The 13695-nt window shown below is 39.2% G+C and overlaps 1 protein-coding gene and 1 long non-coding RNA gene across 3 annotated transcripts; one reads left to right on the top strand and one right to left on the bottom strand.

Moving 5' to 3' along the window:
• Positions 1-320: 320 nt before the first annotated feature.
• Positions 321-4667, bottom strand: LOC124213369 (ATP-dependent RNA helicase DDX42). 2 transcript variants are annotated; one of them, XM_046614664.2, is made up of 10 exons: positions 4504-4667; positions 4070-4293; positions 3696-3968; positions 3035-3575; positions 2714-2942; positions 2342-2616; positions 2100-2250; positions 1580-1920; positions 1385-1513; positions 321-1304 (listed from the first exon to the last, which is right to left on the bottom strand). In XM_046614664.2, exons 2-10 carry the CDS (start codon positions 4282-4284, stop codon positions 1098-1100), a joined length of 2361 nt encoding a protein of 786 aa, XP_046470620.1. In that variant the 5' UTR covers positions 4285-4293; positions 4504-4667; the 3' UTR covers positions 321-1097. The 2 variants fall into 2 exon arrangements, with proteins under 2 accessions (XP_046470620.1, XP_068989376.1); XM_069133275.1 differs by lacking the exon at positions 4504-4667 and having other exon boundaries at positions 3696-3958; positions 4070-4210.
• Positions 4668-5535: 868 nt separating this feature from the next.
• LOC138190407 (uncharacterized) lies at positions 5536-8545 on the top strand. The gene is made up of 3 exons (XR_011176306.1): positions 5536-6097; positions 6341-6450; positions 7457-8545. It is a non-coding gene; the product is annotated as an uncharacterized lncRNA (long non-coding RNA).
• Positions 8546-13695: the final 5150 nt, after the last annotated feature.

Here is a 13695-nt window from a genome sequence, read left to right on the forward strand (position 1 = left end):
ACTCAAAGGTCGTTCTTCAACGTGGAGAGATATTTATCGAACAAGTATTTAGCGCAAAGCAGCATTGATTAGCTGCAAACTTGGTTAACAATATGAAAAAAGAAATTTATTAGAAATATTTGACCGAGGAAATTCGAACATGGGTATAAAGTAGCGCGTTTCTTTCATTTTTCATTTTCATTTCTTGGGTATACGAAACGGAATACATAATATCATATTCTCTGCATACAGTATGTATTGTAGATCGATAAAGCAAATATTCATTACGTTTTCGTAACGATTATACATATATTAATTTTTTTATAATTTTTTGCGAGGAGTTAACCGCTGATGACCTTATTCTTTCTATACATTGCCACAAAAGTTCACAGGAGATGTTGAGATAAAGATTAGAACAAGTATAGTTAGACAGTTGTTGCTCCGTAATTGGACAGTAGTTGACTCCTCGGTTAGACATTTTTTTTTTTTTATGTTTGCAGTTTTATATTAAAAATAGAGATAAATCTAGTAACGACTCATTATTGTATCGGAAATAATATGATGTACTAGATAACTAGTAATCTGCGATTAGCACTATATGTTGCAATACAAGCAGTATAAATTTGACCATTGAGAAGTACATCTTGCCTAATTCTATTGTTTCTCTGGCAAATACATAAATATTGCGGATCACAGCGGAGCCCTAAATCATCTTATAGCGGATCGCATTTGTATCTTGAGTGTAAATTGATCATGCTAGGAGTTTTGGGTGAATGCGAAACAAGCTAAAAGACCATTTACTGGATGCTGTGAACCCTTTCCTATAAATCTGATCGTTGTTGGAAATAGAAAATTATGTAACTCGTGCAGAGGACAAACTAATGTAAAAGATGTATGATCGTTGAATCAACTTTATCTTTCGTATATCAATAAATATGATTAAACAGGAACCTAAGGATCAAATTGGCACACGACTCGCACAGAATTGGTAAAATGAGGATTTATTTTCATTATAATAATATAAAACAAAACAGGCTTTGCAGTCGGTGTATTTGCGATGATAGAATAATCGTAGATTTGGGCTCACTGATATGGCTTGGCAGCAATTTTAATCCGACTCACTCCCATCGACTCTTTCTGACCCTCCGCCTCTCTCCCGTTGCCGCAGAGTTAGAATTCTGATATTCCTGGCCCTCCGACTGCTCGCTGAGACCGGCGGCTGACGTAGGAGGTGAAGAAGAGGGTAGCATTGGCGGAGGCGGGGGCATCACGACGGATGCTGGCTGAATCGTTTGCTCCCACGTGTGATCCGAAGACGCACGGAACTATAACAAAAAACAAACAAATAATTAAATAATTTTCGAACGGTTCGGCAAGTGGCAGCGATTACAATATAAGATCATACCTGAGTGTTGTACTGGCTTTTGAAGGCAGCTTTCATCGCCGAGAGTCGATCGCTTCCCGGTCCATGTCTCTCCAATTTTTTGACTACTTCGCTGATGTCCTTCGATGCCAGATTCGAGGATCCGCCACTCTGTAGAATTGAAGGTGAATTAACGGTGTACAAACGTGTACTTACAATTACGTGTTTGCAACAAACCTGTCCACTGTTTGTTCCATCGGACACTCGACCTCTGAACCCGAGTCCTGCACCACCGACGTTCAAGCTTTTGCCTTTTCCACCTTTAAATCTCGATTTTCGGAACCAGGCACTTTGCAAGGCCAGATCGAGCAGACCTTTCGGTACATCTTGATTCGCTCCCTCTAAATTTCTCACTAAATGACCAGCGAATTCTTTATCTTTGTCAGTGACCAGAGTGAACGCTGTTCCCTTTTCTCCTGCTCGACCTGTCCTTCCTATCCTGTGTGTGTGCGTGTCTATGTCGCGCGCCACATCGTAATTCAGTACCGTTTTTATGTGAGGGATATCCAAGCCGCGAGCTGAAGTTAAGAGTATTGCGATAAATATACCATATAGAAAAACTTCAGACCACACGTCTGCCTTGTTCTCATAAAAGGTATCTCGACGTAAAAAATCAGGGGGAATTGCAAAATCAGTTGAGAGATTTCTTTGAATAGTAAATTTCAATATCGTTATTTCTGTCACAGATGTAGCTTACCTGCGACATCGGTAGCGACAAGTATACTTATTTCTTGTTTCTTGAAAGCAGTGATAACTTTGTTCCGTTCGATCTGGTCCATATCACCGTGCAACAGGAGAACATCGAATTCCTTCAATTTTAGATTGTTCGAGACCTCCTCAGCGTTTAGCTAAGATCAAAAATTGAAAAACGCTCAAAGATCGTAGCCTGTGTTTATTTGCCGTAACTGATTCTCGTTGGTTTATTATAATATTCCGCACCTTTTTAGTTACAAATATGAGTAAACTACCAGCGCTGAGAAATTCAACAATATTATGCAGTAGCCAAGACCATTTGGCAGCAGGATTACTGTTGAACATGACAACGTGTTGCGTCACGTCTGTGTTAGCTTCTCCTACATCTCCTTGGACAATCCTTATAGGATCCGTGAGCACGTCACGTGCCAGTTTTTCAACCCTCTTCTTAAAAGTCGCACTGAACAGTAGCGTTTGTCTGTCTGGTCTGACATGGTTGCAAATCGACCTTACCTGTGGTTCTGAACATTGTATGTGATAAAAATGAGTTTGTTTGTACAGAACAGTAATGACTTTTGATGTTTGAATGTAAAGGATATCGCTTGGCTGCTCACTCACCAAAACCCATGTCAAACATTCTGTCAGCTTCGTCAAGCACGAGAAACGAGACTCTGGCCAAATTGGTAGCCTTCATCTTGACCAAATCGATCATTCGACCAGGAGTAGCAACGACTATCTCCGCACCTCCTTCCAAGGCTTTGCTTTGCTCCCATTTACTGCCACCTCCGTAGCAACAGCATACTTGTATGTTATATACCTTGCCAAATTTCTTAGCCTCTTGATATATCTGCAAGAAGATAATTTTCGAGGTAATTATTAAAGTTTATAATTTGTCATTTTCTACAACTGACGTGAAATTATCGTTGCTACAAATTTTACCTGCTGTGATAATTCTCTGGTTGGCGCTAATATCAGACCGATTGGCCCATCGCCTGGCTTTAGTTCTTGCTGATCCATAATGTGCACCAACATCGGCCAAATAAACGCCGCTGTTTTTCCACTACCAGTTTTAGCAATTCCTATCAAATCCCGGCCACTCAGAGCAGCAGGTATCGCTTGTGCCTGAATGGGAGTCGGCTGAGTGTACTCGTTTTTTCTAATCAACTTTATCAAAGCATCGTCGAATCCGAAATGTGCAAAGCTGGTGACTGGATTGGGCGCAGAAGGACCGGTCACTTTGATTCCCAAGGTCTGCCGTAAGTCCTCGACTTGCTGCTTGTTTAAATTTGCAATCTCCTCGTGTACGTTATAGAAATTCTTTTCAAATGGTTCGTAGTTTATTTCACTGTGATCAATCGGAGGCAAGGGATCAATGTCCTTCTTTTTTGGTGGTGGTATTGGGTTCCCATCTTCGTCATACTCAATCTCCTGATCCGAGTCATCTTGCTGAAGCCCTGCTGTAGGGTTTTCTTCCATATATCTGAAAAACGAAATGCATTCATTTTTATCACACCACTTTGAACTTTCTTGTGATTGTTTACAATATTGAATTTTTAGTGAATGGAAGACGTCGTATGCTTTTTTATAAATAAAATATTACTTGTAGTAACTCTCCTCGTCGTCTTCATCATCGATGTCAGTTCTGATTCCCTTGGATTTGTCTTCCATTCTCATCTCTTCAGCCAGCTCAGCTTCAAATGTATTCTTTTTAACTTCAGCGTCGATTCCAGCCATAAACGCGTCGAGTGGATCCTCGTCACTGTCACTTTCTTGTTTTCGATTGTCTTTCTTCATAAGTTCGTAGGTCGGAGAACCAGGCGCAGGGATATATTCCAATGAGGAAGTCGGCGCATCGTCATCATCCTCAAAATATCTGATTATGTAAATTGATTTTATAATCGACTTACTTTTTAAACTAAATCCTATCTGGGAAACTTCAATAATAATAGTAACTACCGACTGAACAACACTTACTCTTCCTCAGTTTTGCTTCGCTTTTTAGGTATCCCCCAGTTTGCAGATAGAGCGTTCTCGGTTATAGAATTCATTGTATGATAGCCCTGTTTACTGAGAGTCGAGTTGTTCGGAGGTGGCGGAATGTTGACTCCGCTTCTCTTGGTTCCAGCCATCTGAAATCCGGCGAAGCCAAAGCCCTTTGGCTTGTTACCACCTCCCCGGTGGTAACTCATTTTTCAGTGCTATCATAAAATCGTTGTAAATACAAAGTCAACTTCAACTTGGTGTACGGTAAATATTTCAGGAAAGGATACCAAATAGCAAAACTGTATACTCAGCCCGGTTAGGTTAAGTACAAGGTTTACTCTACGAATGAAGCAAGAATGTAATTTCCCGCTATTCGACTAAGGGTGCCCATATAATTAATTGAAATTCTGTGGTACTTTACTCACATTAATCTGGCGATATTCGAATAAAATTACGATCACTGTTACATTTAACAATGATAAGGTGGTCGATGGCACCGGACACTGGACGACCGAATTAACCTCTTTGCGAACGAGTGAATCTCGATGAACCTACAGACCGCCTGCAACAGCACTGGTATAGAATAAAAATGTCCGAAATCACGCTACGAGCAGATAACAAAGTTCTCTTTCTCTCTTTCTAATAACGCATGCGCAATACGCCATCGCAGCTGACTATTTTTAGACTTGGGGGAAATAGCAGTTTCACGTATTATCAACCAAATAACTAACCACATCGGTAAATGAAGTTCTTCATAACCAACAACTATCTATATTTTACAAAGGCGAGAAAATACGTAGATAAAAATGGGAAAGTAAAAACTGCACGCGAGTATGCGTACATGTATAAGTACGACTTGAAATAGCGATTGAAATGAAACTGTAGTGAGCGCGAGGTAATACTTTGATTTGAATCGTTACATCGCTACTTTGCCGGAACACGTAGTTATAATCTGTTATTCCGCATCGAAGGAAATTGAAATGAATATAGTTACACTTTGCACTGTAGTACATAACAAGAAGATAACCCGAGAATTTCTTTGCACGGATTTATAAAGGTTTGACTATTGCATTAAACGTATCGCCTGCCTCTTTTGGAAAGCAATCCTTGGGGATCACCCTTACCATATAAAAAGATCTTTTTTGGAATATTTAGTGTTACAAGTACGCGTGATAGAATTTTATTATTGTTAAGTGAAAAGTGTGTCAACCCAAAAAGTACAGATACGTGGCTTTGGAATTTGGTATAGATGTCAAGAATAAGTAAACGATTGGTTGCAAAATCATCCGAAAACTTGGAGTCTTCTGTACCCCATGATCCATTGCTTATCTTTAAGAAAAATTATCAACGTTAGATATTACCACTGATATGTGGGAAACGTGTTTTTGTTTGCGGAATTATACGAAAAATATGAAAAACATCGAAAGCCTGCACTCTGAATATTACCCAAACCTCGATTCCAACTGATGCAATTTAAAATTCGAAAAATCTCCAAAGACTCCAGGAGTTTAGATGTGTAAATTCGTGATCTTGGAAACGGGTGAAGCAACACAGTTAACAGCAAATCGATCGTGTTATTCAACTCGATGCAATCAGTTTCAGAATTTTAGAATTTTTTTTCCCTTGACGTCATCGATCTATATAGACGAGAATCAGCTAGCCGAATTCCTCAGTCTGGTAACAACCGCGCAGTAGAGAGGACGTATGAGAATCGCGCTCCGCAGATTTCGAGTTCCGGGTTCTCTACCTCCTGGATCCTGCGCTCCGGGTCCGCTTCCTGATGCAACGCGAGTTCCAAGACAAGCGCTCCGTGGTTCTAGTGGTCCAGGTCCTTGACCTGGTAACGTTCGACCTTCAGGACTAATTTTCCGTAGATTTGGCTGTTGAGATCCTCCACCTGATGTTACTCGACTTCAGGACTAATTTTCCGTAGTTCTATCTGTCCAGGTCCTCCACCTGATGGATCTTGACATCCAGGAGAAGCGCTCCGTAGTTCTGGCTGTCCCGGTCCTTGACCTGGTAACGTTCGACCTTCAGGACTAATTTTCCGTAATTCTGGTTAAACCTGTCATGTTCACAATAAATTATTTCAATTCATTTTTCGTGCAAGCCCAAATTCATTAGCTATCAATGCGCTAGTAAAATTCCAATAATTTTTCATAATTTTCTCATAAACTTCTGGGTAAAATGTGACCTTAAAAAAATTACATTAATCCTTACACAATATTTTTGATGAGATCTAATACTTGTAATATTTATTAGTATTCGAGGTATAACCCGAGGTGGTCAGCGGTGGTCGTTGGTGGTGGTTGGAGGTAGTCGAGCTGGACGAGGAGAACAAGGTGGACAAGGAGGATGAGGATTTGTGCTCGGTGAGTTTAACATTTTTATAATATTTGATGAAGAAGGATCAGTATCAGGAGTAGGAATAGGAGTAGGATCAGAAGGAGGAGTAGGAGTAAGATCAGGAATAGAATCAGGAGTAGGAGTAGGAGTATGAGTAGGATCAGAAGTGGGATCGGGAGTAGAAGTAGGAGTAGGAATAGGATCAGGAGTAGGATTAGCAGTAGGATCAGGAGTAGGAGTAGGAGTAGGATCAGAGAAAGATGTAGAAATAGGAGTAGAAGTAGGGGTAGAAGTAGGAGAAGTAGTAGGAATAGGATTCGGAGTAGGAATAGGAGTAGAAGTAGTAACAGTAGGAGTAGTAGATCAGGAGTAGAAGTAGGAGTAGGAATAGGGTCAGGAGTAGGATTAGCAGTAGGATCAGGAGTAGGACTAGGAGTAGGATCAGAGAAAGATGTAGAAATAGGAGTAGAAGTAGGAGTAGAAGTAGGAGTAGTAGTAGGAATAGGACTCGGAGTAGGAATAGGAGTAGAAGTAGTAACAGTAGGAGTAGTAGTAGGATCAGGAGTAGAAGTAGGAGTAGGAATAGGATCAGAAGTGGGAGTAGAAGTAGACGCTAGAGGGGCAGCCTAGACAGAAATCGTACCTAAGTTAATTTTCAGGGTATTCCTCAAGGTGCGACGTCTTCAGAGGTACCGGCACGACTTGATCGGGCGTCTCGACGTCCGGCGTTTCCCACTCTCCTTAGGGTTACCCCTTCCCTCCCTGTCGCGAGGCCTCCGTTACACGCGATTCTGGGTATTTTATGCTCCGTGCGTAGGCGTATGTTGATTTCGAGGCCAGTTCGGACGAGTAGAAAAAATTCAGAAAAATACAGTTTGGACGTGTAAATCGTATTAGTGTGCACGATCGTATATATAGGTATGTACGTGCGTGCGTGTGTGCGGGAGGGGGGCACTTGTATGATCAACAATTTTTACTGATAATTCGAAATTTGTTTTGAATAGAAAGCACTAATTTTAGATCTTGTTTCAGGTAACTCTGCACATACTTTCGATCTCTTCGCTATATTGGTACACGACGAGTGAACCTCGTTTCGTGGGCTCCATCCGATTGGACTCAGCAACACGAATTCGTCGCCTAATTCTCGGAAGTGCAACAACAAAAATTAAACGTGAAATAGTTGTAGCTATTATGAGAAAGGATGAGTTAGGTTAAGGATCTCTGGATAGGTGCACTCTGGTTTAATGACATGAAACTGCATATTGAAGCGTTCGCTGAAACTGTACTTATGACTAACTCCTTGAATGCGGGAGGATTACAATACAAGGAGTCGTTTGGACGGCATTGCAGCGCTGCGACATTCTTGAATAACGAACAAAGTACATCGGATAACCATCGGAAATACAACGTGTTTAATTTCTTCGTGATACCTGCTTCCACAACTGACACATAATTCATATCTATTCTAATGCTCGATACAAAGCATTTATTCTGCAAGCTATTGAATCGTCTTATGTCAGATGAGATAAGTCGAAACGCATGATGGAGGATCAAAAATGATAACACAAAATAATATGCACGTGAAAAAACACACAGGCCTCACTAGCATGCAGTGAGAATATGCACGTCCGACTCCTTAGCTGTGGGTCCTACGATGTTCTGGATGCCGTGATTTTGACGATTCTGAATGATGTTGGAATCGATTCTTGAATGCATTATTTCGACGTAATTTTGCGAAAGGAATCGTTTGGGCGCGGTCCAAATACGCTGCGCGCAAGAAATCCAGAATTGCAGCCAAAAGCATCCGATTCCTACCGAGTTTTCAGATGGATGGGAAAGGAAAATAATAAATTCACAGTGACAAAGTTTTTGTTTCAGTTCAGTTACAGTTTATTCAATGTGCCTTAATTCTAATACAAGTGTTCGCGTGACAGTGTACGGTACTTCAACAGGTTGCCTAATAGTAGTTATTATAAAGTTAAAGACACAGAGAATATGAGGAAAGAGAAGTACAATATAAGTTGCTTTGAGCAGAATGCGTGAATGGTTATATGGATATGAGGTATATGTTGTAAAGTTCATGTTCTGAGCTATACACGTGTGCAATGTACATACCTCTAAAGAATACGATATGAATAATATTGGAATTTTACTACTGCATGTAACCTGTACTAAAATCAATAAATTAATGAATTTCCCTGTATCCTTTATGCCCTTTTTCTGCTGTTGTTTCTACGGTATTTCTGGTGTATTTTCGGCGTTCCTGGGTGTACAATTGATTGGAACACGGACATGCAAATGAATTGCGAAGCAACCGATTTTTTGCTGAAAAAGTGACCCCTTTGTATTTTTGGCGAAAATTTTCGCGATTTTGAAAAGTGCTAGAATAAATTCTTTCTTGCACCATTCCGACGTAATTTTGCGAGAGGAATCGATTGAGCGCAGTCCTGATACGCTGCGAGCAACGGATCAAAAGTTAGAGCCGAAAAACCAGAACTTCTGTTTTCGACACTTTTCAGCAAGTGCTTTTTCCTTCGTAACTTCTTCACCGTTGATCCCACGCTCCTTTCGCTGCGTTTTCTGAGTTCCTGGGGGTCCACTACGTCAGGAAATAGTTATACAAGTCGAATCTGAGACCACAAATTTTTGGCTCCAAAAATGAAGAAAAAAGTAAGGCTAACCCCTTTGCATTTTTAGCGAAAATTTTCGCGATTTTGAAAAGTGCTGGAATAAATTCTTTCTTGCACCATTCCAACGTAATTTTGCGAGAGGAATCGATTCAGCGCAGTCCTGATACGCTGCGAGCAACGGATCAAAAGTTGGAGCCTAAAAACCAGAACTTCTGTTTTCGACACTTTTCAGCAAGTGCTTTTTCCTTCGTAACTTCTTCACCGTTGATCCCACGCTCCTTTGGCTGCGTTTTCTGAGTTCCTGGGGGTCCACTACGTCAGGAAATAGTCATACAAGTCGAATCTGAGACCATAAATTTTTGGCTCCAAAAATGAAGAAAAAAGTAAGGCTAACCCCTTTGCATTTTTGGCGAAAATTTTCGCGATTTTAAAAAGTGCTGGAATAGATTCATCCCGGCACTATTCCGACGCGATTTTGCGAGAGAAATCGATTGGGCGCAGTCTCGATACGCTGCGAGCAGCGGATCAAAAGTTACAGCCGAAAAACCAGAAGCTGTGTTTTCGACATTTTTCAGCAGGTGCTTTTTCCTTCGTAACTTCTTCCCTGTTGGTCCCACGCTCTTTTCGCTGCGTTTTCTGAGTTCCTGGGAGTCCAATTAGTCAGGAAATAGTCATACAAGCCGAATCTGAGAGCACAAATTTTTGGCTCCAAAAATAAAAAAAAAAGTAAGGCTAACCCCTTTGCATTTTTGGCGAAAATTTTCGCGATTTTGAAAAGTGCTGGAATGAATTCTTTCTTGCACTATTCCGACGTAATTTTGCCAGAGAAATCGATTGAGCGCAGTCTCAATACGCTGCGAGCAACGGATCAAAAGTTAGAGCCTAAAAACCAGAACTTCTGTTTTCGACATTTTTCAGCAAGTGCTTTTTCCTTCGTAACTTCTTCACCGTTGATCCCACGCTCCTTTCGCTGCGTTTTCTGAGTTCCTGGGGGTCCACTACGTCAGGAAATAGTCATGCAAGTCGAATCTGAGACCATAAATTTTTGGCTCCAAAAATGAAGAAAAAAGTAAGGCTAACCCCTTTGCATTTTTGGCGAAAATTTTCGCGATTTTGAAAAGTGCTAGAATAAATTCTTTTTTGCACCATTCCGACGTAATTTTGCGAGAGGAATCGATTAAGCGCAGTCCTGATACGCTGCGAGCAACGGATCAAAAGTTAGAGCCGAAAAACCAGAACTTCTGTTTTCGCCACTTTTCAGCAAGTGCTTTTTCCTTCGTAACTTCTTCACCGTTGATCCCACGCTCCTTTCGCTGCGTTTTCTGAGTTCCTGGGGGTCCACTACGTCAGGAAATAGTCATACAAGTCGAATCTGAGACCACAAATTTTTGGCTCCAAAAATGAAGAAAAAAGTAAGGCTAACCCCTTTGCATTTTTAGCGAAAATTTTCGCGATTTTGAAAAGTGCTGGAATAAATTCTTTCTTGCACCATTCCGACGTAATTTTGCGAGAGGAATCGATTAAGCACAGTCCTGATACGCTGCGAGCAACGGATCAAAAGTTAGAGCCTAAAAACCAGAACTTCTGTTTTCGACATTTTTCAGCAGGTGCTTTTTCCTCCGTAACTTCTTCACCGTTGATCCCACGCTCCTTTCGCTGCGTTTTCTGAGTTCCTGGGGGTCCAATTAGTCAGGAAATAGTCATACAAGTCGAATCTGAGACCATAAATTTTTGGCTCCAAAAATAAAAAAAAAAGTAAGGCTAACCCCTTTGCATTTTTGGCGAAAATTTTCGCGATTTTGAAAAGTGCTGGAATGAATTCTTTCTTGCACTATTCCGACGTAATTTTGCCAGAGAAATCGATTGAGCGCAGTCTCAATACGCTGCGAGCAACGGATCAAAAGTTAGAGCCTAAAAACCAGAACTTCTGTTTTCGACATTTTTCAGCAAGTGCTTTTTCCTTCGTAACTTCTTCACCGTTGATCCCACGCTCCTTTCGCTGCGTTTTCTGAGTTCCTGGGGGTCCACTACGTCAGGAAATAGTCATGCAAGTCGAATCTGAGACCATAAATTTTTGGCTCAAAAAATGAAGAAAAAAGTAAGGCTAACCCCTTTGCATTTTTGGCGAAAATTTTCGCGATTTTGAAAAGTGCTAGAATAAATTCTTTCTTGCACCATTCCGACGTAATTTTGCGAGAGGAATCGATTAAGCGCAGTCCTGATACGCTGCGAGCAACGGATCAAAAGTTAGAGCCTAAAAACCAGAACTTCTGTTTTCGACATTTTTCAGCAAGTGCTTTTTCCTTCGTAACTTCTTCACCGTTGATCCCACGCTCCTTTCGCTGCGTTTTCTGAGTTCCTGGGGGTCCAATTAGTCAGGAAATAGTCATACAAGTCGAATCTGAGACCATAAATTTTTGGCTCCAAAAATGAAGAAAAAAATAAGGCCCGTTGCATTTTTGGCGAAAATTTTCGCGATTTCGAAAAGTGCTGGAATAATCTCTTTCTTGCACTATTCCGACGTAATTTTGCCAGAGAAATCGATAAAGCGCAGTCTCGATACGCTTCGAGCAACGAATCAAATCTAAATTCTAAGAATTCTTCTTGTTTTTCGGGTGAACTTTTTTATCCGCTCAATGCAACGACTGTAGATGACGTTTGGGCTCTGGACAAGTTGCAGAAATGAGTTTTATGTATCTTTTCCACCAACCGTGAATTTAGGAATCATATTCGGTAATTCAAAAATACTACACCATTTTAGTTTCATTTCTCTTTATCACTTTAACCGTTTCAATTTTCAAATACGCTATTTAGTACAAATTTCTGATCGTATGTAGGAGACCAGAGAAGTATTGCAATTCAAACTTTTTGTTTTCACCTGAACACAATCCATTTCACATTTCCTAGATTCTCAGGTCGAATCAATTAATAACTAAGCCATTATCACTCCCATTCGCTATTTAGTACATAACTTTTTTTACGATGAAGTGTGTTTCCTGATTCAAATATCGCCCTGAAAGGGTAAAATGATCTTTACTGAGTTACACATGTATACTTAGACAGTTAGAAAGCTGGAGTTGGACATGATAGGCGCGAAAGACATGAGTATTGCCATGTTTCGCTCGAGAATTTGCCCTTAGAGCCAAAGAAACGAAAACAAAATAAATGAGTGCAAAAATAATATTATACCATTTTACGGAGATAAAACAAGAACATTTTTATACAATGACGTAGTAATTCGTATTTTATTTCTTCTCTTACAGTACTTGTGTATCATTACAATAGTAGGAATAAAGTTTGGATTATCGCACTTAAGAGACAATAATAATAATAATAATAATAATAATAATAAACAAAAACCGTTTGATTGTAAATGGATCAAATAATGAATTACTCTTACGTTTAATATTGTATTTTTCTCCACACATAAAAAAGTGTTACAAATCTTAATCTTGTTACGCTCGGATAGCCTCTATGTTTATTCTTAAGTGTAGACCTCTTGTTGAACAAAAAAAAAAAGAAGAGAAAAGAAAAATTGCATAAATTGTAATCGATTTTTAATGTCATCACAGAGAATCAAAACAGTCGACAGTATTTTGTACATACAAGTCAGGTATGTAGTTAAATCTTTAATTTCACCTGTGTTTGATACTCTGTATTTCCTAATGTCGATATATGTAATGTGTGTCGAAGGTTTAGTATGACACGTTTGCTACGAGTAGGCCAAAATTGCAACAGTACGCTTTTAATAAATGCAGGAACTACAGAACAATTATTTCTATAAATTATATTATTTATTAAATTTTTTAAATATATATTATATGCAAATATATTTTCGTATCTAAAATAATTCGTAAACGAAAACCGGTTTCATAGATCTCAAATGGAATTGTACTTGTTTCAAAGAATTGATAATATGTGTATAAAATTCCTCGGATTGCCGAAATTCGGATCGTTCAATACTTGGATTGAATATTTCGGTGCGAATTGACGAACAGTTACAACAAATTTTATCAACAAACGCTATATAATAGGCTACGATGTATTTAGATTTTAGAATTCAACAATCTTAAATTTAATTATTATTGTTATCTTTATTCGAATTACAATTATATCAATTAACTCGCTCATGTTGACGGTAATTAGTGAAAAAAAAAAAACAACAATTAAGATAAATAAAAATCATACGGGATTCTAAATTGAGTGCAATCGTTAATTCATTTATTCAAGAGAATATTGAATTGATCCCATTTACTATTACGACAGTCTTAGCAAGGTTCAAATCATTTTCATAATTCTATTATTATGCCTGTTATTACTCTTACTTTCTAAAATCCAAACGTAGTGTCACATTTCATATCTCTATTTTTTATAATTTTCATCTTCTTCCCAATACGTAGTTCCATTGAATCACGTTCGCTGATCTAATATACCTTCAAAATTGAGCCGCTTTACAGAGTTTGGCAAGAAATACATATACCTATATAGTTATATATAGGTATATATATGTATATATTTTGTATGTATTTTTACGCATTTTTCTTCCTTTGTTTATTAAAGATACAACATTACTGACTAGGACTATTTTCTTATCACACTAAAAAATAATGTACTTTTTTTTTTCTCCCACTCATCAAATCA

The sequence above is a fragment of the Neodiprion pinetum genome, chromosome 2 (assembly GCF_021155775.2).
Source record: "Neodiprion pinetum isolate iyNeoPine1 chromosome 2, iyNeoPine1.2, whole genome shotgun sequence".
Taxonomy (NCBI): Eukaryota; Metazoa; Arthropoda; class Insecta; order Hymenoptera; family Diprionidae; genus Neodiprion; species Neodiprion pinetum.